A 24,870-nucleotide genomic window follows, 5' to 3' on the forward strand; every position below is an offset into this window, starting at 1 on the left:
AGAAGACCAAAAATGGATTTTTCAGCTCCATTTCTGACCAACTATTGGCCGCATCTTCTCGCAGCTTTTATAGGCTACTTTACTATCAAGTTCTTAGCCCGGAGTCTTTTCGGAATAGAAATTACGCGACGATTTTCTCACGAATACGATCCCGCCCGCCAACTTGACCTGGAGAGAGACGAAGACGAAAACCAAGGAGTATCGGGAGGTCCTCAAAGTTTTGAAGACATGACGGAACACATTCCTTATCGTCTGAAGAAGTACACGGAAAAGGAAACGTTCCGAAGAGCGGTGGAGTTTTACAGAATGATGGACGAGAGGAGAACCGTTAGGCACTTCAGTGACGATGCTGTGCCGCTAGGGGTCGTGCAGACACTGATCAAGACAGCAGGTAGGGGGCGTGGTCAAGTCTTAAAGATACACTGTGTATTAAAGATTTGGGCTCCAAATATTGAGAATGTTCTTGAGAACAAAACCCTCATGTGAATGATCCATACAAGAACTTTTAGCATAATTGTTATTTGTATCATTATTGCATATTCCTGGTGTTTGTAAAAACAAGCTGCACAAGGTCCCCTTAGTGAGAAATGCCATCTCAAACTTTAATAGACCCTCCTGTTTGTAAACAACAACATGCTGGCCACTGGTAGGTCCCCCAGTGTGGGGTAATCAGTTAGGCACACTTCACACTTGCTAGATAAAAGCACATCTTCTTTGGAAACAATCATATCGTTTTACTTTTAGAATAGGATATAATTGTGAACATAACTGTTAGTCTGTTTTGCATTACAGGTACTGTATCAACAAGCTGAGGTTATATTCCCATCAAATTGCTAGAAATCTTGTTAAGTCGAGGTTTTACAGGAACTAGGGTGAAACTGCAAAGTGCATACTTTGGTTGTCAGTTGAACAGGTTAGACAACCTCCTTGTACAATATGAACTGTTGCAGGTACATCACCCAGCGGAGCCCACACCCAGCCATGGACATATGTGGTCGTCCAGGACTTCAACCTGAAATGTCAGATCAGGAAAATTGTGGAAGAGGAGGAGGAGATCAACTACAGGTTTGATTATTCCTTTCTGCCCAAATCATGTTATCTCGCTAAAACTGCATTATGTCAACCATCAATGGATGCTTTAAATTTGTTTGTCACATCTATCTTCAACCATTAGGTGAGAAACCTGAGGGGAGGGTGTGTGTTTTTGTCGTTGTTTGTTTTCATGATGTAGGGTAAATATGCTTAACGTAGAATGATTGATATAACAGTGTTTATTTTATCATTAAATGATCGCAATTGCATGTGAGGCAGTGGCGTTGATGAATAGTCAAATAATCTTAGTGTTACTGCTGCTATATGTATTTGTTTGTCTTCTATGCACAGATATTATCTTGTGATTGTTCAATGAAAAATAAAACTACAGGAAGAGAATGAGTGCCACATGGGTCAAAGACCTGGAAAAGTTACGGACGACATGGGAGAAACCGTACTTGGATGTAGCACCCTACCTCATCATGGTGTTCAAACAGGCATATGGGGTCGGACCAAACGGAGAGCGAATAAATCACTACTACAGCGAAATCAGCATCTCCATATCTGTGGGCATTCTTCTTGCTGCAATCCAGGTAACGGTTAACCTGGGTACCATCCTGGTTAGTTCACATCTGCTCTGATATTCGCTGTCCACCAACTCGTTCTGGTTAGCTTCTATCTGCAGCTCTGATGTGTTGGTGGGAACTAATGTGTTGGTGGGTACTGATTGTAGGGGATGTAAACAATTCAGGATGGTGGGCTTGATAACATCAAAACGTTTTGATAACATTTGTAATTGGACTGCAGTAGTCTAGTTGAAAACCTTACTTCAATGTTACAGTGTAGAGAGGTTGGTTGGTATAAACACTGAGTACATGTAGTTAGTATTCACACCTACACATAATTGTAGTTTTAACTTGGGGCACTAGAGGGAGCTTCTGTTCTAATTGCTCTGAGTGTGATGAGGATCTTGCTGGGATTATATTGGGAAAATTTTTTTGTATATTGACAGATCATATGTTCATAGACAGCTGAAAAGCCTAACCCCCAAAATGTGTTGGAAGCACAACACAACCAGACATGTGTATGAGTATAAGGCCAATCTGACTGACTCTACCAGTAACATTTCAATTCAAGGCATCATTATCATGTAGAACATAAACATTTTGGAACCACTCTTTGATTTAAGACAGGTGACATCTGTGGTGCTTATCTGAGTATTTGACATGTTTGTGCCCCAGAATGCAGGACTTGTGACAGTCACCAGCACACCGCTGAATGCAGGTCCAGCGTTACGTACGCTACTCGGCAGACCAGTGAACGAGAAGCTTCTGTTACTCCTACCCATTGGCTATCCTGCTCACAATGCCACAGTCCCCGACCTTCAGAGGAGAGACATCAAGGACATCATGGTTCTGATGTAATGTAGGTCAGGAATGTAATTAAAAAACTAAAAAGGTCAGAAGAGGAATCTGCACAGTATTAGTTTGTTTCTGCATGATCTGAACTAAATTCCCCTTGGGCTGTACAGCCAATGATGTCACTGGTTCATCCAGGAAGGATCTCAATGACATCACGATTTAACTAGGTCAACAGATTTCGATGAGTTGGCCAGATATAATCTACTTCCTCAGAGAAATAGGTATCACATCATGTTGATTGGATGAAAGCTTCTGTAGGCATACATAACAACTGGAATCTGTCTGTACCTAAGTCCCAGAGTAGTGTAATGTTTGTCCTGATTTTATGCTCTTTTGAACCTATAGGAAGTTCATGAATCATAATAGTTTCTGAAGTCTTCACAGGTCTTACCAGATAGGTGACCAGTCAAAAGAAGGCTCCACAGACACGTTTACCACATAAAACACAGCTTTATTCACATGTTACACAGAGCATCAGATTGACCCAGATTAAGGCCCAGAACAAGCAGGATTTACAGAGAGATAATTGACATCTAATGTAGTTAGAGTCACAGTGTTGGTGGCAGAAGAATGAAGTCGTGAAATATGAGAATTGTCGTCTTAACTTGGGTAGCAGAAAGATTACACTGATCAGGGTGGTACATGTAGATCAAAGAATATTTGGAGGTCTTATACACAAGCTTGAAATTTCTCTCACATGCCAACATTTCAGTAGCCAATCTGATACCTTCCTCTGGGTTCAGCACCAGTCATCATAGCATTGAGAAAGGTAGAATGCAGACTCCCAAAACTATGGCATCAAAGGCATTGAAGCATGGTTGTGGTGTACATCTAAAGCTAGTTTTCCCTTGTGTTTTACAAATGAATACATCAATGGGTGGAGATTCACTTCACAGTCATTGACCTTCAGCTTGCAAACAACTGAGGCAAGAATTCATTACTAAAGGTGTCCATCACCTTTTTACATTGATAAGCATGTTACACTAACGTTACTGACAATTGTTGGAAGATATTTCACATGTAGCACAGGCAACACTTCAGTAAGCAAAATGCAAATAGAATTCTTCAGTTTCTATTACTTCATAACAACTGTGATCAAATTGCGGTAGGGTTGATGGAAGTGTAAGACTGCATTGTCAATATGTACAAGTAATTTTGTATTAGCAGCCCAGATCCGTTGACTTCAATTAAGTGCAACAACAAAAACACTAAGAATATGAATATCTATCTAAGATACCTTTTGTCATATCAACATTTGAGTAAAAACTGCTATGTTTAAAAACATGCATGTGATGCATTTCTTAGATTATAAGATTTATCATATACCTAAAAATTCTTTCTTTTAAAATCTATGGCTGAAAAATTGTTACGAGGCCAAGCACTTCTTTTGACACGTGGGAACAAGTGTTACTTACAACACGGAGGGGATAACCTCCTTGCTTACAATAAAAGGCACTACCCTTGGGCGTAGCCGAACTAGTAATACCTGGAATGTTTGTTTACAGGGAAGAAATAGATATTTGACATATAAACAATATGTACGACATGAAAATAGTGTTGTGGAAACATGTGAATACTACCTTAAAATTCTACCAGTTTTACAAACAATTTAGCAAAATTTCAAGTTAATACTAGTACAGTACTGGACCATGTTCTATATCAAAATCTAAATGTAAATAGACACCTTAGTCCTCTTTTAAACTTTAGAAAGTGATTATTGAGTTATATCATGTATACAGCTGAACTGTAAACATTCTACCAATATTACAGTACATATAATGTACAAAATACTTAAGTTTCTCTGTGAGAGCACAAACAAGATGTGCTTCTGTGACATCACCCACTTCCTATCAAACATGGACTGGTGCAGATTTCTGTGGAATCTTGTGTCTTGCTGCAGGTGATAAGGTAAGAGATGACTGACAGGTGTACAGTTAGTTATCTTGCTGAGTTTCCGCTCAATTTCTGAAGCTTCTGGACTCGCTGGAGCAGCTCCTGAATGAATTCCTGTTGATATAGAAAAGAAAAGGATTGTAAACACATTTGCGAGATTGAGTCCTGAAAAGTGGTAATTTTTTTCTGCAAGACCACATTAATTTAGACAGTTGGACGTTAGCTGAAAAAAACAATTTTATATATTAGGAGATCTCACAATGCCTATGAAACCTTTCCTTCCTGTTGCTTGAATCCAGTTGGTTGTGCAACTTCCGGCCAGAGTTAGTATCAGCAGGGAGGTTATAACCTCCTTGGTATCAGACAGTTAAAGTTGTCACTTGATGTCCAGATTGCATGTATTTAAAGACCCAATTTTCTGAGCACAGCGACACCTTAAGTTGTTTTTCTAACCACTTAAGCTTTAGAACATAAAAGAGATCAATGTAGATCTATGTCATATTTGAACTACATGAGCAATTATTCTTACTTTAGGTGCCTTACATGTCACATTCCAACAATAGATATCTGAAGTAACAAATACAAAGCATGAAATATTGATTTAAACTATCTTTTGAATTGTCTGATCGAAATTGCTGCCATATTACAGTGATTCCTCCTAAATGCTACTTCAAATAGTTTCTGGGTTCTTGCTTCTTTGTTGTACATTCGTAATACACTTCGAGGGGGAACACTAAGTATGAGAATGTTAACGTCAAACCTGAATTTATCAGACTAAGGTTACTACAATTTTTTGCATACCATGCTGGTTTTCAGGGTATACAACCAATGTTGCAAATCTCAAGAAACAAATGAATTTGGACAAGTATATTAACCTAAGGAACAAGAGAAACAAGACACTGATACTTACATCTGTAGGCTTCTTACAATCAACGAGCAATTCCTGTAGAGGGGAAAAGAGGTATGTTAATTGTTATGTAAAAGACTGCAAACTTGCATCAAGACACCATACAACATATACTGGGAAATTTGTCCATATGTGTACTGGGTACCCTACCTCTGATCATTATGTTAAGATTTACACTTTTTGTAAGGAAGCAGAATTCAAAGGAACTTTCATGGCCTTTATCTTTCTTTTATGTTCATTATATCATTCTATAATCATGACAAATAGTATGTCTGCATACATTTACAAGAAATGTCCTATGGTTTCTTTCCTCTTAATGTAAATCCTGTGCTTCTTTCTGATTGATGGCCAACCTGAGGTAGGGACAGGATTTCCTTTCAAGACTTCTTACTGCTACATGAATGTGACATTATGTCCGATTAGCTGCCATCCAATGGCTGATCAATGTATTTCCTTATTGATTATCCTTTGTCTGTCACTGTTCAACAAAGCAGAGGTCATGGTCGGGCCATGAAATTTGAACAACTCACGGACAATTTTTCACCTGTGACTTATCAATATTTCATTGGACTATTCGTGAGGTAGTGTCTTTCTGCACAGGTGGTCCAATCTTCTGTACAAAGACTTGGGCATGAATGGATCTCAAACCAGTTTAGCTCACTGTGGACGGCCAATCTTCCACTGGTTGTGACAGGAAAGATTGACAATATGTGCACTATGTTCATGTTCTTCGTACATGTACTAGAGAAACTCTCCTATCTCTGCTCAATATCCTATCTTATGATCTGCAACCATTTCCAGTAGCATGCATGTTGGGTGACCAAGAACAGCTGGAATTGAAAGTCCCAACCTTCAGGTCCATTCGTAGGGTCACTGACCACTGAACCACTACAGTATCTGTGTGCCATTAGTCAGTGTGTGGTGTCTGAGAATCATTTACCCAGGACTAGGTAAATATATACATAACTTACAAACACTCCCTCACATTCATGTCCAAAGTTTGTACTGTCAGGAAACGTTTGCTCCCTCCTGACATAGGTATTTCGTTTCCTCATTCCAACCTGCTAAAGTCACGTCTTGTTTGATTAGCCTCACACACACGCTGAAGACTAAGAAGCAGTCGGCATTCAGAAGACGTCGTGAAATTTCAAGTCAACATCCTCACAGATGCCAGATCCTTTTTGACCTCACTGGGCATGAGAGGATTACAGGAATATACATTGTATATGGAATGTACTTAGAGATATGGAAAAGAAGAAAGTTTCATACCTTCAAAAATTCTACCCTTTCCTCTTCTGTTTGGAGTTCTAACATTTCGTCTATGTCAATCTCTATTTCGTAATCTTCATCTTCCTGTAGAGACAAAACAAAAACATCTTTAGTTACAACTTTTTGTAAAGGTTGTTATTTACAATTTTAAGTCTGGTATGTTGTTTCACATAGATCTTGAGTGTCTACAGCAATTTGGATGAAATTGCATCTGCCAGAATGTCCGCATATGATAAACCTTTAATGTAGTTAAATGATATGCAATGTCATTTCTTCCTCTGTGTAGATAACAGATCAAACATACAGATTCATAGTCAAGACATCCACATATTACATTAATGTCAATCAACTTTATCAGGCATGAAAATTCCATTATATGGAAGAAGCTGTGTGGAAAAATGACATGAAACAAGATTAGACATTGAACACTCTTGACTGGCAGAGAACAATTATTCAAATCAGTCAAAAGATTCTCGTGTTAGCCATAAACCAAGGAAAATGGTGGGGCATGTACATAAGAGGAATGTTTACTGGAATCTTTGCATTACATTTTATAATGTTGTGGGTGTAGTACAATTGCAAGTTGTGCTAGGTCTGATAAAGAATCATAATCAAATTGCTTGGACTTGTAAGGAAAAGAAGCATTGTTTTGAGTCCATTATCTATTTTGACGTATTTAGATTTGTCAAAGTAGTTTTTTTATTGTGCCATGAGTTTCTTTGCAGAGGTGGGTTGAATTCATCATTTCTGTTTGTCAGTTACTGTACATTGAGAGGCAAGATATACCTGGCAGCATGCATGGTTCAAGAAATTATTCAAGATCAAGATCATAAATATATGACAGATTACTGTCTGGCAGATAATGATCTTGCAATTTCTACATTTCAATTAGTAGCTAGCTTTGAAAGGGTATGACATGCCAAGTGCAATACATATTAGTAAAGTGTATTGTACTTGGCCATCACTAAGTATTGTCCCTGTGGTGCTTTTAATATCCTCAGGCATTTGCCAGACAGATTTCAAAACAAGACCTCTATTAGTGAGAGTTTTCTAAGCAGTTTAGTCTTTGGAGAATACAGGCTGATTCAAAAGATGGGTTCATACCCCTAAGTTAAGTGGAGCGTGAGCTGCCACCTGAGGATAACACACCACAATAACAAGTACCGTGTCGTGACTCAAATATCCATTGAACCTGCAGGGCTCATAAATAATTCCACACTCACACAAAGATAGCTGTCTCTCGTTTTCAAGCTAATCTCTCACTAGCCTTGTTCATCTTCCATACTAACAGCTACAGTTGTTACTATTAGCAAAACAATTACAGGTTTTATGGTGGGCGTTGTTTGGTATTTCATGTCGCTGAAATGGTGTTAAGTCATGCTAAGTCTCAAAGAACAACCTTCCACCGTGAACTATTTTGGATCAAATAATGTAACTAATATTCATTGCCCGATCATACAAGGTTTATTTTACGATCAATCACCCCCAAGAGAATGAAGCAAGAAGTATGAACATTTCTGTGGGATAAGAACACAGTAATACCTGTCCTAAAGTATCCTTGGGTCTCAGTGTGAGTCCATGCATATCATAACTTGTTTAATGCGTTTTTAGAGTCACAATGCAGGGCTTCATGGATTAGTCATTGGCAGCAATGAAGACATCAGTGGGTCTGGTCTTGAGCTGGTTTGGCAAAGCTAAATGTGTTGTCCCTATAGCTCTACACACACGATCACAAGTCATTCCAACACCCAACGTTAGCCAAAGAAGTTTGAGAAATACCAGGTGTTTAAGATGTCCCTCCGACATCATTCATCAGTGAACGAAAATGAATGTTTAACGTTACATAGGACTTTTCAGAACTACATGATCGTAAATTTGGTATACTTATGATCGTGCCATGTTTCAAAATGTCTTACCGTTATGTAAACATTCATTTTAAGTTCACTGATGAAAGATGTCGGATGGACATTTGAAACGTCTGGGATTTCTCAATATTGTAATCCAGTTGAATAGATTGAATCAAAATATTATCTTTAATTCCTGGATGACTAATCTTCACAAATGTATCATAGAATACTGTTGCTTTTTTCTGACGTTTGCCAAACCTCTCCATAAAATGGAATTGCATCCAAGATGATTGGACTGTTTTGCCCAGCAGTCTGCTGAGATAATACCCAAATGTACCTGTACTTGCCTGCTGTTTGGCAGTTCTCTGGCTCTGAAAGCGTTCAGGCATGTTTGCCTCCTGCCAAACAATTTCAGTCTGTGCTGTCGCCTGTCGGTTATACCATTGTGCCAACATGTACAAAGATCAGGCATCATCCTTCATACCCATTATGTTAACCTATGAACCTGTAACAAAGTCTCACTTTTCAACTTTACATTTCCTGAAGGATAATAAGATGATCTTATGTCCAATTTACAATGTACCTAAAGTATAGGATCAATAATAAAAGTGCATCTGTATGTTTGTGCGTACAGCTGAATTTTTTGTATCCAAATGTCTGACCCTTCATTCGGGAAGACAAAAGTAATTTAGGCAGAATATTTAGGGAAGGCATTTACACACTGAACCTTATGATGAAGGATGAGCAACAATTCACACGAGAAGTGAGTGGTACTTCTTTTTTTCTATCATTGGATATTCAATGTATCAACAGGATTTCGTTAAAAATATTCAATCCATTTGCTAAGAAATGCTTTTAGTAAATGTACATGTATCAAGAGCTAGTATTTGTGCAATTCATATTTTCATAGGGTTAGAAAGGGTGGAAGTGTCTCAGATGGTAATTCATGACTGACCCAATATGTGACTTCATTTTAGCCAAGTCAATCAGAAGGTTGTTAATTTCAATAAAAAGGCCATTTTCTGGGCCAAGCCTTTTGTTATTACACTGGAACATTACTCAGGAGTGCAGTAAAGCAGAAACAATACCAACTCACCGACACTTTTAATATTGATCCAATTTTCTGATCCTGTAGATGCTAAAATAACTCCAGTTTACAGATTATGACCTGCTTTCATCTTGCATTCCTTGGGTCAACACATCAAGTGCAAGTCATCACATCTTTAGAACCCAGTCCGAGTGTTTGGTTTGGTTATAACATGGCATTTGTATGTGTTAAATAAACATGTCTGCACACCTTCCTTATTCCATACAATACCTGTCATCTCAAGCCAACTAAAAATAGACTCTACATGACGTGGACATACAAACTTCTTTCAACCTCTCCTTCGCCATGTGCCTCCAGAAGTATTTGCCTGAACCTGAGACTGTAAAGGGAGTGGTTGTGCTTGAACACTCTAGCTGGACAGGCTGCCTTAGACAATCTGTCAGGCATGTCAGCTTTAATCAGGGACAATCAGATTGACAAACAATGGTTACGGTTATTCACCTTTCTCAAAATTGCTGTTTCTAACATGTCCTCACTTTCACACTTCAATAAACCGTTTTGATGAAATTGTGAAAACAGATTTTTGAACTGTAACTTGCAACACTAAAGACTGGACTTGCCCAAATCTTAAAAGAAAGATAGCGGCAATAATGGAAGGAACTTCTGGAACCCCAAGAGAATTTCTGTTTAGCAGGTTTACAAGACATGATTAATGGCTTTACCTGTGCCAAGGAGGTCATATTCTCATCAGCCTTTGTGGACTCATGTTAAAAATGTTATGAATGGAATTGCATGACCTTTTTCTTATAAATGTGTGTTTATAAAGGAAGAGATCTTGGTTGGAGGAACATTTCCTTCCATTTCACATCCTCCTCACAGTGTACATCCTGGTCTGTCACTATAACATCATGAACCTCCAGGATGTCACTAATTCTCTTGAGAGGAATGCAATTTTGGGCAAGAACACGTTGCTGACCTACTGTTTATGCAGTTCCAACAACTCTGGGAGAGAAAAAATGTGAAGAATTGGTCCTGTGCTAAATCAACAAAGCCTTTTGAGGGCAAAGTCTATCTCTGTTAGAAGCACGTGGGCAACACTGCTATTTGGGTACTGAAGTCACCTTGGTGATGCATCTTTTTTTTGGATGCAGTCATCATATGATCTCATGTATATTTCCTATAGAGACTTAGAGGGCTACAACTTCAGTGTTCCCAGCTTTTTAATGAAACCTTAGGGTATCTACCTGTGCAAAAGAAATCAGCCCTAATTAACATCATTTTGGCTTGGGAGACCACCGACCAGATGTGACGCTTCAGACAAACAAGTTGACATGACCTTGGAAGAATGTAGTCTTGTAGATCAAACAAGTAATCAACCCTTCTCCCCACCTCCAACCTACTCCTAACTGATTAGCTCTACCCTTTTTATTTAATCCAAACAATGTCTATATCCTCATCTTTTATTTTTGGCAGGGACAATGTTGGCTGCTTTTTCAAGTAGTGAATAGCCTTTTGTAGTCTGTAAAGATTGCTGTGCTTGGAACTCTTCCAAGTTCTTGGCGAAGTAAAAGCCAAAACCTACCATCCTTAGACTTTGAGAGGCAATTCCTCAAGAGCCCTTTACCTTAATGATGTTTGCACCATGTGTAATTATCCTCTACAACGGATGGTCCATATCTAAGGTTGTCAACAATATAAATCAAAGCTTACAGTATGGCTCTAACTTCTTGGAAGGTACTTCAGAAGAGCTTTCCAAGGATAACGCATACCTGATATGGGGGCTGAATGACTTAAAGACATGTGAAAATAACCCAAATATTTTTCCTAAGACTTTATAGATAGTAAATTAGGGTACAAGACAGACGATTATGTGCAATTTTACATTTGACCTGCCGGGAACTGATCTGATGCATTAGAAAGAGATTATGTTTAACTCAAGCAGTCAACTATAACTGCCCTTTTGAAATCTACAGGCTAGTAATGTCACCAAGAAGTTTGGAGTTAAACAAGTTTGGTCTAACTTTCTCAGTCTATTTCTATGAAAATACTTTTTGATTTTCATTGGAATAACTTTTTGATGGGAATTCTTGCTTTACTTACACAATGTACTATCATGTGACACAATCCAATAGGGGTCACAGGTGCATGGGAACCAGATAAACACCCCTGGGGCTCAATCTATCATAGTCTCACAGATAATTATCTACTTATCTGTGTGTTACAACCACACTGCCCCTGAAGCTATTTCTGCAAATCCTCTTCAAAGCAACTTGTTTGCTTCTCAGTATACCTCTGTCCTCAGGAAATGATGCAGTGATTTTTGACAGGAAATGTGATAGAGCTTTCTGTTGTTGTTTTCGTGTTGTATGATCATGTCCTACACTTCCCAGTGATGAAATATATTCAGTCTGTAATTCTAAGTTGTGGACATGTCTGTGACTGTTGGTGATCTTTATCAACAGATCTCTATCAATGTTGGATCATGGGTATGAGTCTTGTGATTGTATCAGTAATTATGTCAATAATGGAGTACACATTTCCGGTAGCTAGTAGGCATAAGGACTTTTAGTGACCTTTTTTTTCAAGGTCTCTTGACATCTGACTGAAATAGCACATTATACTAAGTGTTTGCTTCAATCTAGCATATTCAACAGCAGTACTGTCTGACTGCACTCTATGTGCCTCTAATTACTGTTACATGTTCTACACATTCAGTTGTCAACTTGATGGTGTTTTCTTCTCCTTTTTGGCCAGTCCTTTGATGCACATAGTAAAAACATGGATTTGTTCCCTTTTTGTGCACTATTTGCTTGCTTAATCTTGGTTACCTGTCATGTTTACGTTACTTTTATGTTTTGTTGAACAAACAAACTTTAGGTGACCATAACATAGGCTTCAAGCCTGCATATGTGCAAACCTTACTCACATGATATTCTTCCTTCTGTTTAATATGTACATTCAGGAGGGCCTGCATGCCCCTTTTACGTAGAGCGTAATCGGCCGTTTTAATTTTACGTAGAGCGTTGCCGACCACTCCATAATTTAGCGTAGAGCATTGGGAGACTTTTCTGAATTTAGCGTAGAGCGTAGGGAAGCTTTCTGAATTTAGCGTATTACGTAGCTGGCCCTCTTGGGCATTCATATAATCTTCTATAACTCAATCATGGCACTGTGGCAGCAGTAAGAAACTGTGCAATTATAGCAAGGCCACATCAATTTGTTTCTTTGGTTCTCTAAAAATATTGCAAGATGAAAACAGCAGGCTGGGAGGAAATCTAGACCCTGCCTATATTCCCCATCTAAAAAACTGTGTGAAAATTGCAGAATTTTTTCTCATGCACTGTTTTCGTGATGATCTTTCAATTCAATTCACATCAAAGACCCAACAAATTAACTTGGTGTGGCCCTAAAATAAGTAAGCTTCAGCAAGATGGATGGTTCTGGTCCTTGTGAAGTTTCACAGCAATGATGGGATTGGCCAGCCCACTGCTGCCCAGCCATGCCTGTAAAGAAGCATCAGTGCTGGACAAACAGAGAAGTTTATCTTTGACTGGACAACATTTACCCAGGCTCAATGGGATCTGCTTAGTTTGGGACACACTGTGGGCTTATCAAGTGGACACTGTTTGGGGGGTTGCATGTCATTGTCCAGACCTGGCCGCATGGCAAACATCACAACCCTCAGCCTCAGGCCTGCGTCACAGTAACATGTCATGGTTTCTACTAAAGAACAGTCACATTATCAGAGATCTTGTGTTACTCAAACTGTGTACAAGTCCTGTACCAAAAATGTGCAAAGAGACAACGTTACTGAGTATATAACAATAGCATTTACTTGATTAAAAGCATGAACGATGACCCTAAAAAAATCTAGACAGTTCGATCATCAAATCGTGTCAGAATATTTCAAACGGTTTTGACAACTGCGTTCACACTGCACTTCGTCAATCTGTTTTTCCCCAAACTTGCACCTTCACTTGAAGCCGATTGAAACATAGGTCAATGGATGGTTTCTTACAAAATGGCGGGAATGAGCGTGCCTCAACTCTCAAAACATAACATCAACACAATTAGATCACTGCGTGTAACTGCTGCTTGGCCAAAACACAATGACCTGTTTCTGCCTACAAAGGCCCTGGTCCCTTCTTTTGTCTGCACTTGTTGATGAGTAGCCTGTCTTTAGTTCGCCGACACAAAACAACATAATCTGCTTCTTTTTCCTTCAAGGATTACAAAGCTGTCTCTGGCCTTCAGCTCTGGATTTACTCCGATTTACATCTGGCTGCTTTGCAATCAATACATCAAAACATACTGACTTTCATGGCATTTTCTCAGTGTGCAACATGTTCAACAACAACATCTACACAGTCAAGTTGTGCTTGGTGTTTGAATCTGCTAAGATTTATAGTGTGTTTGCATTGTAAAAAGAAAGAAGTTGTTCAAAGTTGCTACGGAACGGTTGGACGTCAGCAGACTTCAGTGTTCGTGCTATCCCACTAACAAACTAATCTATCAGTTCCCCTGTTGGAATCCTCCCTCTGGGAAGGACTGTATTAGACGGTATTTAGACCCCAGCAATTACTCCCCCACAATTATGTTAATTTCCAAGATACGTCAAACTGGCTAAATTGCTCAATTAGTGTTATCCCAGCAGCAGCCAAAGGTTTCTGTTGGTGGGGTGACCTTTGAGTCAACACCCCAAGGAGAACAGGGCAAGGAAGAAAGTAATTATCCAGGAAAACAGGGGTTAATGGCAGGATACCTTCAAGATTGTATCCTTGGATACTTTCCTGACCGGTAAATAGTGACCACAGTACAATTAAGGCTTCCTACTAGACAATTACTTACCCAGGGAATCGGGTTCTACCTTGTTGGAACCTACTGATTACTTCTTCCTTGCTTTATTGAATGTAGCTTCCTTGAGTGAACATTTGTGTGTAATTATGAGAATGGTCTCTTGATCTATGGTCTCTACCAGACTGGCTTCCAAGCAGGATGAACTGACAAACTGGCAAAATGTAGGGTGAAGTTAGCTGGCCAGAAAAGGTCCAATTTCTGCTCTTTGCTCTGCCCAGAGAAGAGACTATATATAGCTACCTACAGTGTAGGGTGACCCTCAGTGCAGCTGCATGGACTTAGAACACACTCTCACAGTCCTTCCGGCCTTGGTTTCTGTTACTTTCTGCCTGCTTTGTCAAGAAGGCACCTGTGTACATATTATTTCAAAAATAGCTACTGCATGTAAACACATGTCGTAAATCTTTCATTCTCTACAAATTATTCCAGGGGGCATACGTTGATATGAAGGTCTTGTAATAGGAAAGATAGCGCGCCGCCTAATATTGACGCTTTACAACATAAAGCTCAACAATCAATAGCACGGCTGTAAATCAACTTGACTTGTTTGGCTTGACCCAGCAATTTTCTCTGACTTTGCAACACCAACTACTGGTGCAAGCCCAACAATTGCAACTTAAGTCCAAAAAGTAGAATTTCAGATGGGTTTTTAGAATCTGCCTTCGGCTAGCTGAGCATAAGATTTGTGTTGATGTAAAAATTTCTACAAAAGTTGTACTGGCCTTGGGCCCGTATTACTACAAGGCACGGGATGCGTGCATGCCAGAACGTTGTTGTTTTTACTCCGGCCTGGCTCATAGAAATAAAGCCAGTAGTCAGCTCCCAACCCTGGAGACAGCTAACAATGCAGTGGTCCTCATCAAAGCTGACACACAGTACAATGATGGCTCTGTGTTCTAGCATTAATTATTGATACCCGCTCTGTGTCTGCTCAAATCAAACCTTTTGCAATGTTTTTTGTTAGCTGGAAACCCATCTTATTCTGGTAATGTTGCGAGTGTGTGCTAGTGGAGCCAAAAATCGCTAACCAATGAAGAGCACCGCACGATATGTCTTGGTCGCGGGTTGTTGAACATGGTTTGGATACAATAAGTGTTCTGTTTCGCTACTTTCTTTACACAGTGCCTGGGTTTTCCTAAGGAGCCCAGCGTGTCCTAGGGTTTGCTGAAACCAGATCGTTGCACACCCCATTGGCTGCTTGGATAATAATCCCTCAGGAACAAAGGAAGATCCTGAAATTTCAGGCGAGGCAATATTCAACTTCTGCCCCCTGGGTGTGCATGTATGGTGTACTGTACCAGAGCGCCACTGGCAAAACTGGAGGGAGACTTTTCAGTCTTCAGAGACAGAGTACCATTTCCTACCTTTCCTCGTACTTGTTTTCATTATCTTAGATTGTTCATTGACTAATGACCTACATTGTATTTTATAATTCATTGTTGAATATTTTACGCTGGTATCAACAATCTAAGGTATGTTATCTCCCTAGAAAACACCAAAATAAACATCTATCCCTGCGTGTGTCTGTCATAGGGTGAAGCCAATGGATTTCACACTCTATCAAGTAGTTTATCTAATACCATTTTGTTTTGCGTGGGTTGATTTATTTGCTAATGATGGGGCGGGACAAGTTTCAGTGCCCCTCCCTCCCCATCCGTCCAGGGACCTGTGGTTCCGCCTTCCCACCACCGGCGTTACGCGCCACGGGTCAACCGATCACTCCTAGCTAGCGTTACACGCTTATCGGATCTGTTGGTCCGTTTTACATGAACGCTTGTCTGCATCCCGAATGGATTTGTACCGCTGGGAGGAGGGAAAGTGTGAACTGTTGCAGCAAGGTAGTGACGAGGTGGTCACACATTGATTTGGACCTCTTAGGGTACGGCCTAAATTAATATACTACTGGGATTACGTAACAGCTGTAGGTGATTCTACATGTGTGTAATTTTAAGAGCGTATTCTATCCTCGTTTTTAGAAATATGAGGTCAAGGTTTGGCCCACATAGCTAGATTCTGTCCCCATACAACGCAGCAATGTACACAATTTTACACAAACTGAAGTATCCGGTGGGGGGAGGGGAGTCGTACTCACGTCGCATTCGTAGATATCTCTGAGCGCCTCGTCCACCCACTCTTCCAGCTCTAACCGCCGCTTCAGCAGGGCCCGGTTGTACTTGACCGTGGCTTTGACGTTCCTCCGGGGCGCCTGTTGCGGCTGGACGGGCTTGGGTGCGACGGTGTCGGACGGAGAGCCGAAGCTGACTCGTGCGGCCATGACTAGGTTGTGTTGACACAGGAGTGTGGAGCGATCTGCTACCCTATGTAAACACCTGAGGCACAGGTACGTAACGATCAGTCCGCCGGCTCACGGATTCTCCTTCTGGCACAAGACTGCTGCGATCTGAAGAAAGCTGCCTACCCCTCAAGACGACCCTTATCGCACAGACACAAAAATTCCTCCACAAACAACTTGATTTCCTTGTCGAAGCATCAGCAGGATGGGACAGCGGGACTATGTTTTGATGCGGATTTAGTCGGAAAGGTGGCGTGATGAGCCCGGGTCTTTGAACAGGGTCCACGCTGTGCGCTTGCGTGTCAAACTAGGCTCATGTCCTGCCGGACTGATCGATGGTTTGTTGGGACATTCCTACAAAAGTCTGTAGTGCCAGGAGGCGGTCCTCTTTAACTGGCTTTGTGTGCCTTGAAACCAAACTTGGGCAGCCGGCCAATAAGGAATTGATTTCTTAACTCTTAACCTAACACCATTCCCATGAGAAAGTGATCCCTGTGTGTTTCCCCCAAATATTGTTGAATCCTCTGTAAATATCTCATTCTCGGACCTGTAAACGGAACTGAATGTTCAAATTTGCTTTGGGACAAGGATCTCTCCGGGCGTTTTCCCAGGTACTTAACTAATGTTGACAACAAACGATGACGATGGCGTGGCTATACACTGGAAACTCAGACATCTGAAAAACAAGATAACGTTGGGTAACCTAAATTCGGGATTTTTCCGATAATGGTTGACTGAAATCAATCTAGCAGAACAATAAAACATCCTTTTTTTCTATTATTCTGTCAGTATCATGTACTATCTTTGCACTAATCATATATATGGTAGATTTTGTCTCTAGTCGTGCTGACACCATAATATTTCAACTTGAAACTACCGTGCGCCGCACGCACAATTACGGTGCTGTCGGACAGGGGGGCACATTAATTCGGGAGAGAAGATTCGTCTTGAATATCTTACCGCTAATCACATTTTATACAGCAGCTATTCGTTCCATCCTTGGCTTGAGGAGAGTGCTATGGATATAGACGTGTCCAAGTAAAAAAAATACACGAAAAAACGGCCGTACCGCACACATCAGGCCAGTTCGGGAACAAGCCGTGTGTTGAGTCGGTAGAACTTCACTCAAAGTCGGCCCATCGTCATCATCGGGCAACGTGTAACGTTCACGTTACATTATTCATGGCAAGTTAGCTGGATGCCGTAGCAATGGTAATACTACCCTGTCCATGTGTTCCTTGTTGTGTTAGGAGCAAACTTTGAGGAAAATATCTTCCTCAGTCCACTATCACACGCAGCATTTAGACAAAAAAGTGTTCCTCACAAACCTTTGTCGTCTGCTTGACAACAGGATTCTGGTTAACAATATGGCGGCGGGAAAATGCACGTGCCGTAGGTTGTAGCAACAGAGAGGAGTTTTGATGATTAATCACACTTAGAATCCAGTTGTAGGTTAGCAAAAGAGATTGTAATAAGTTGTCTTGTACATAATTGTGTTTAGCAGGAAGCGGATGTGACATTTGTCTTATAAACCAGCCGACAACCATGTTGTGTACTTCTCCCACGAAGCCCTCAGACTGTTCCAATAAGGGACGGAGAGTTTTTGACCTCGTCGCCTTATAATCCATGCTTATCGAAGCTTTTCAGACAGTGTTCTGAATACGTAAGTCTGTCAGGTTTGCATTTCTAGCGGTATTACTTATGTTGATCTAGCACATATCCCTAAATACCCCGTTTTCGAAAAATCCCGACTTTAAGTACCCCACGAATTTAGGTTACCCAACGTTATGTTGACATTCAATATTTCGTATTGATGAGATATTCATCTAGTAATAGTCATCACAGCAAAACTTATAGCCTTTGTCTATACTTGATGTCCTGTTCTTCGCTCCAATACTTGAAACTTTCAAACTAGACAAAAACACAAACGACACAATTGTCAAATAGTACTAGCCAATGAGTAACGCTTTATGGTCCTGAAAATGAAACTGGATTGCACATGAAAGAGGGACACATTATGATGGCTATTGCGCGCTAATGTGGTTATTTCGTGAGAGATAGCGCATGGCGCCGAGAATATCACATTATTCTCATTACTATAAGTGCTGCCCGGAAACATATATCGTAATTTTTCATTCCGGAATCAGATTTCCGAGTTTATTACGAGTTGGTTTTGACCTCCCCGCGATCATCCCATACTCCAAAGCTGCGCGGTTGTTTTCACTTATGACTTAACCCCCTTTGGCATGCTGACTTGATTTTGTGCTTCCTTTGGTATGGTGTCAGACATTTCGTCATCATGAATAGTAGACAAAACCAAAATTCTCTGCTTCCCTGTCTGTGAATTCAGCCTGGAGTCGGAGGCCTAGTGAACAAACCCGCGAGTATCACTTGATTTGAGCAGGAGAATTCCCCAGTGTGAGTTACATTAAGAGTCGGTCGGTTGACACGATTATCTTTAGTTTTACTACACTTATTTTTGTTTACTTTACTTTATTTACCTTATTTATTGTATAAGTTTTGTTTCTGTATTTGCTTTTTAATGTTCGGACTCCAGGAAGAATAGTGTACCACTAATGGAGATCCTAATAAAACAAACAAACAAACATAATGGTCTCGATCTTCTAATGCATTGTAATACTATACTTAGTATGCGTTGGCAAAAAAATATAGCCCATCCCATGACCATGTTAAGTTCAATTACTAAGCTAGGGTTGATGGGCAACATCTCTGATGGTCAGTCATGGAGCATCTTGCTGACACAACATTTCGTAAGATAACATGGTCTATCTTCAGGGACAGCCAGTCGGTGTCAGGCCGGTTAGCGACCCTTGAAAGCTGGGTCATTAAACCCGTGTGTTGTACACAGACCTCTGTTGGACAAACAGAGCTGGACAGGCGAGGGTACGAATACATGATTGATCAAAGTCCACAAACACTTATCTATCCCGGAACCCACAAGCAAAACAAAAACTGTGTTATTTTTGACGGCTTTAATGAGGTGTTCAATCACAGAATGTCCCGCATTCAGCTCAGGTGTCCATCAACGACCTTCCGAAGACGATTGCTCGACGTCCAGTCAACTGTTGCTGATTCATTGATTATTTTCAGCAGACTTGGTACTTTTGTGGCTCATCTCTGTTCATGTTTTTACTAATCTACATAGATTTGTCGCTCTTGTGTTGTGATGAGACGCGAACAGTGGGAAAACCACCGACTACACCAGGCAAGGCGTACAAAAATCAATCAAAACGTTATGTCATCCGTTCTGTGGGAGAGTCTCCGTGAGGAACCGGTCTACTTCGCTTAGTTCTTGTAAATTTCTCGAGCAAATCGGCATCAGGCCTGCCCTCACTAATCGCCAACAGACAAGTGCCACACAGTATACCGTTAACATTTGATTTTACTCATAATTAGAGAGGCCATAAGGAGAACACAAAGTGACATAGCTCTTAAAAGTTTGTAGCATCTGAAATGTGTAGTTATGTTAGACGTGTTACAGTCACGATATACCAGACAGGATAGGATATATTGAATTTATTCCAATGCTTTAATCACTGAAGAGCGTCTGACAGGCGAATATAAGTACCTGTCACCTACAGTTTACAAACATGTAATTATAGACATTACTTCTTCTTTTTTTGTCATCATGAACCGAATAAAGTCACCAACAGACATGTACATGTCTGTTAGTGACGCGTGGCTTACCGGTAAACGGTAAGCCTTCACCCTCAAAGATACGTACAAGGTGCAAGCACAAACTACTGTTCCGATTACTGTTCTTTGACATCTTGTCACGCATGCGCTGGCCCGTGTGGCTAAATTGCATGCGTGACTGAATTCACAGCTTTCGGGCATGCAGAACTAGAGTGCCATTATTGCCTGTGTAATCATAAGATATAAAGTGGATGTCTTTCGCCATCTCAAACAGGTCATCAAAGAACTCCTCGTGCTTGTCTTGGGGAATGTAGCGCAGGTGCGGGAAAATAGCACGGAGAGTTTTCTTCAGCTTTTCCCTTGATTCAAGGACTGTCCTTGCTTGACTCGAACGGCTGCTGATGCTCTTTGATGTGACAGGAGAGGACCTCAAAACCGCACTCCTCCAGAAGGCGGCTACGGTGGCGTTCGTTCGTGAGATCGCTGGACGGCCACGGAAACAAGTTGGGCATGAAATTTTTCAAGTAAATTTCCCAGGTGGGATGCGAAGCCATATCCCACCAGGTTCGGTAGGATTTACTTTCGTCATGTTGGCAAGCCAATAAGATTTCTCCAGGTATCACCCACGTGATAAAGTAGGTTTGGGGTGGAGTTGTGCTGACTGGCATAGCTACAGGGAAATAGAATTTTTTGGGGGGTAAATTGTCACATCCCACTCAATGTCGTTTTACTGCCATATCTACAAACTTAACAATTTCGATGTATAAAATCTTAAAGTTGAACAGTTTTATATATGAAATATAAAATATATACAACAATTCGCTAGAAATAGCTACATTTTAAATGCTCATTGAAGAACTCACGAATTACCTGACGAAGTCAGGAGACACATCAAAGCCCACCACAGAAGCGACCCCTGGCTGTTGGGAGATGTACTTGCAGATTTCCCCCGTGCCACATCCCGCGTCCAAAACTGCGTCGCCTTCCTCCCACTTCATGTACTGCTGCAGCACCTGAGTGTCCTCGACCCCAAAACTGTGCTGGAAGGAGCGGTTCTGAGAATAGTGCGCAGCCTCTGTTGTGTTCATTGTCTGGGTTTTGCCGTGGTCAGAAAGTAGGATAGACCCTTCCCAAGGCTTGCTCTTGCTGCAACGCTCTCGAAAACTTCTGCGCAATACTATCGGTCCACAGTTCCACTTGACACTCCCAAATCTTGCTGCAACTGTCGAGCTCAGTTCCAAAACTTGCTGCAAGTGCGACCCTTCCGAATGTTGCTGTGACCCTCACAAACATTTTATTGCAACGGCTCAGGCCCCTTAACCTTTTGTCCCTCACTCCGTGGCAGCAGTGCGACAAGTTCTGGCAACAAGGTCACTCAAGTGTGTTCTCTGTTCTGTGCGTGCTTGCAGTTGTTGTTTGTGTGTTTGCCGCATAAGTTTTGGGAAGGTTCGCAGCAAGATTTGAGAGGGTCGCATTCGCAGTAAGTTGCTGAACTCTGGGTCACAGTAAGATTTGGAATTAATTATGTATCGCAGCAAGTTTTGGGGTTGTTGCCTCCGGGCAACTTTCATGGCTGCAACAAGATTTTGGAGGCGTGGGGTCAGTGGAGGTGTGCCAACATGTTTTGTGCATGTTGACCACGGCAAAACCCAGGCAATGAACACAACAGAGGCTGCGCACTATTCTCAAAACCGGTCCTTCCAGCACAGTTTTGGAGTCGAGGTGCTGCAGCAGTACATGAAGTGGGAGGAAGGCGACGCAGTTTTGGACGCGGGGTGTGGCACTGGGGAAATCTGCAAGTACATCTCCCAACAGCCAGGGGTCGCTTCTGTAGTGGGCTTTGATGTGTCTTCTGAGTTCGTCAGGTACCGGTACTTGAGTAATTCTTGATTTTCCTGATAGGCCTGTAAGCAGCTATCATGACATGTAGGACGACACAAGACCTATTTCAATCATATTTGCAGAGACCTTTTAGTTCATTTCGTACACTTTTCACTATGATTGCTTCCAGGATAGCAAGATGTGAAAATGTTCAAAGATGTCATAAAACATTCTTCCTCCCGATTTTTCTGCAGCCATGCTAGTCAGAACAACTCCACCCCAAACGTCCTCTATCGTGCAGCCGATGTTTCTGACGTATCCACCTTCTAGCCAGAGTGGCACGGAGCTTTCAGCAAGGCGGTCTGTCTCATGGTGCTTCACTGGGTCCAGGACAAGGCTAAGGCAGTGAAAGCGATATATTCTTGCGTGAAGTCACGTGGAGAAATCTTGCTAACTTGTGACACTGAGGAAAGCAGGTTCTATCGAACTTCACAGAAGATGGCCTCGCATCCCAAGTGGAGAATCTACATGAAAGATTTCGTGCCCAACTTGTTTCCGTGGCCTTCCAGCGATCTCACGAACGAACGCCACCGTAGCCGCCTTCTGGAGGAGTGCGGTTTTGAGGTCCTCTCCTGTCACATCAAAGAGCATCAGCAGCCGTTCGAGTCAAGGGAAAAGCTGAAGGAAACTCTCCGTGCTGTTTTCCCGCACCTGCACTACATACCCCAAGACAAGCACGAGGAATTCTTTGATGACCTGTTTGAGATGGCGAAAGAGATCCATCTTATATCTACAGATTACACAGCTGGAACTAATGACACTCTAGTTCTACATGCCCGAAAGGTGTAAATTAATCCACATTGATGCATGCGCGACAAGATGGGATAGATCAGAGATCCTCTCTCTTCTTGGCTTTGCTTCAATAGAGATCCTAAATATAAAAGAACTGCGCTATACAGTATTCAGTCAGCATCGTAACGGTATTCTGTGTTTGACACCTTGCATCCTTATACAATGCGAGGTTGAAGGCTAACAATAAATCAAGCTCTAGCTATTTAGCACATTTATTTAGTTCAGAAAAGTATTTCAGTCAATTCACGTGTTAACAATTGGCAGCGCATCCCAACTCATTAAATCACTATAACAGAATCTTTTAATCCCTTACTAGTGATTTAATGAGCTAGCATGCCTTTAACTCATTAAATCACTGTAACAGAATCTTTAAATCCCTTACTAGTGATTTAATGAGCTAGCATTCCTTTAACTCATTAAATCACTATAACAGAACCTTTCAATCCCTTACTAGTGATTTAATGAGCTAGCATGCCTTTAACTCATTAAATCACCATAACAGAATCTTTAAAACCCTTACTAGTGATTTAATGAGCTAGCATTCCTTTAACTCATTAAATCACTATAACAGAATCTTTCAATCCCTTACTAGTGATTTAATGAGCTGGCATGCCTTTAACTTATTAAATCACTATAACAGAATCTTTAAATCCCTTACTAGTGATTTAATGAGCTAGCATTCCTTTCACTCATTAAATCACTATAACAGAATCTTTTAATCCCTTACTAGTGATTTAATGAGCTAGCATTCCTTTAACTCATTAAATCACTATAACAGAATCTTTAAAACCCTTACTAGTGATTTAATGAGCTAGCATTCCTCTAACTTATTAAATCACTAATAAGAAACTATCTAAATCCCTTATTTAAATCCCTTACTAGTTATTTAATGAGCTAGCTTTTATGAGTTAGAGTTATGCTAGCTCATTAACTCACTAGTAAGGGATTTAAAGACTCACTTACTAGTGATTTAATGAGTTAAATGCATGCTAGCTCATTAAATCACTAGTAAGGGATTTAAAATTTCTTACTAGTGATTAATGAGTGTTACTCGTACAAAAAATCACTAGCGCAACTTTTTTACTTACTTCGTGTTTTGGCCTGTTTTACTAATACTAACTAAATGTGTTAAATAATCAAGTCTATAAATCAAGTGTATAGTGAAGCAACATGCAACCATCGAGCACCATTCAAAATCCCACTTAGCAATGTAAGACATACAAACCCTTTCACACTAAAGAACTTTGTTAGTTTTGTAGTAGTCGATGTGCCGAATACTGTTTTCAGCGGTGAACTCTTAAAGTTTACATCTATATTCATGTTATGCCATGCATGTCTGTGAGCCGTTCCTGCTTTAATCGTAGCATTGGGTTTAAAGGTATATAATGTACTTATGTAGAAACAGACTAGACATTTTCTTTTACCTTTTCTGTTATGTTATCTGTGTGTTCCCTTATTAATAAGGTTGCAAATAAAGATCATCATAAATTTCCTTTTGTCTGATGAATTTCGACCATTAAGCAATGGTAAGATTTATAATGTCTGTTGGTTGGTTGGTTTTAAGTATAATAAAGTTCCCAGTTTAAACCATCGTGTAATGTAAGGGGACTTAGAGGACTTTGTTGACTTCGGAATATTTTACCCTCTAACAACCATTGTAACAACTGGGTAATCTACATATTTCCTGAGGTTCCGATAGCATACTGTACCTCAGGGATGTATTCCAGTGTCACTAAACTCATTCATATGAAAAGAATGATATTTATGCAAACTAGACGTTTTGCACCAGCTTATGATACGAATGGGGGAATGCTACATTCACGCGTCCCTTCGAAGGTAAGAGCCCTCCAACAGAACATACAGAAACTGCACCTCAGAAACGCGCAAGCACGCAGAGATAGAAAGGGATGGACTAGAGAAAGAGAAGCAAAAAACAGCACTAGTACTTCATTCTCTCGCGGTAAAGTAATCAA

The 24,870-nt window shown here is 40.7% G+C and overlaps 2 protein-coding genes and 1 long non-coding RNA gene across 3 annotated transcripts; 2 read left to right on the top strand and 1 right to left on the bottom strand.

Annotated features, from left to right (window-relative positions):
- The first annotated feature begins 12 nt into the window (after positions 1 to 12).
- Positions 13 to 2,946, top strand: LOC136433073 (iodotyrosine deiodinase-like). The gene is made up of 4 exons (XM_066424877.1): positions 13 to 391; positions 951 to 1,065; positions 1,424 to 1,625; positions 2,274 to 2,946. The coding sequence occupies exons 1-4, from the start codon at positions 13 to 15 to the stop codon at positions 2,454 to 2,456; spliced, it is 879 nt and encodes a 292-aa protein (XP_066280974.1). The 3' UTR covers positions 2,457 to 2,946.
- Positions 2,884 to 16,850, bottom strand: LOC136433080 (protein phosphatase 1 regulatory subunit 14C-like). The gene is made up of 4 exons (XM_066424890.1): positions 16,367 to 16,850; positions 6,523 to 6,606; positions 5,257 to 5,289; positions 2,884 to 4,460 (listed from the first exon to the last, which is right to left on the bottom strand). The coding sequence occupies exons 1-4, from the start codon at positions 16,547 to 16,549 to the stop codon at positions 4,392 to 4,394; spliced, it is 369 nt and encodes a 122-aa protein (XP_066280987.1). The 5' UTR covers positions 16,550 to 16,850; the 3' UTR covers positions 2,884 to 4,391.
- A 4,415-nt stretch (positions 16,851 to 21,265) lies between these two features.
- LOC136433081 (uncharacterized) lies at positions 21,266 to 24,389 on the top strand. The gene is made up of 2 exons (XR_010755591.1): positions 21,266 to 22,089; positions 22,300 to 24,389. It is a non-coding gene; the product is annotated as an uncharacterized lncRNA (long non-coding RNA).
- The last annotated feature ends 481 nt before the right edge of the window (positions 24,390 to 24,870 follow it).

This window comes from Branchiostoma lanceolatum, chromosome 4, assembly GCF_035083965.1.
Source record: "Branchiostoma lanceolatum isolate klBraLanc5 chromosome 4, klBraLanc5.hap2, whole genome shotgun sequence".
Taxonomy (NCBI): Eukaryota; Metazoa; Chordata; class Leptocardii; order Amphioxiformes; family Branchiostomatidae; genus Branchiostoma; species Branchiostoma lanceolatum.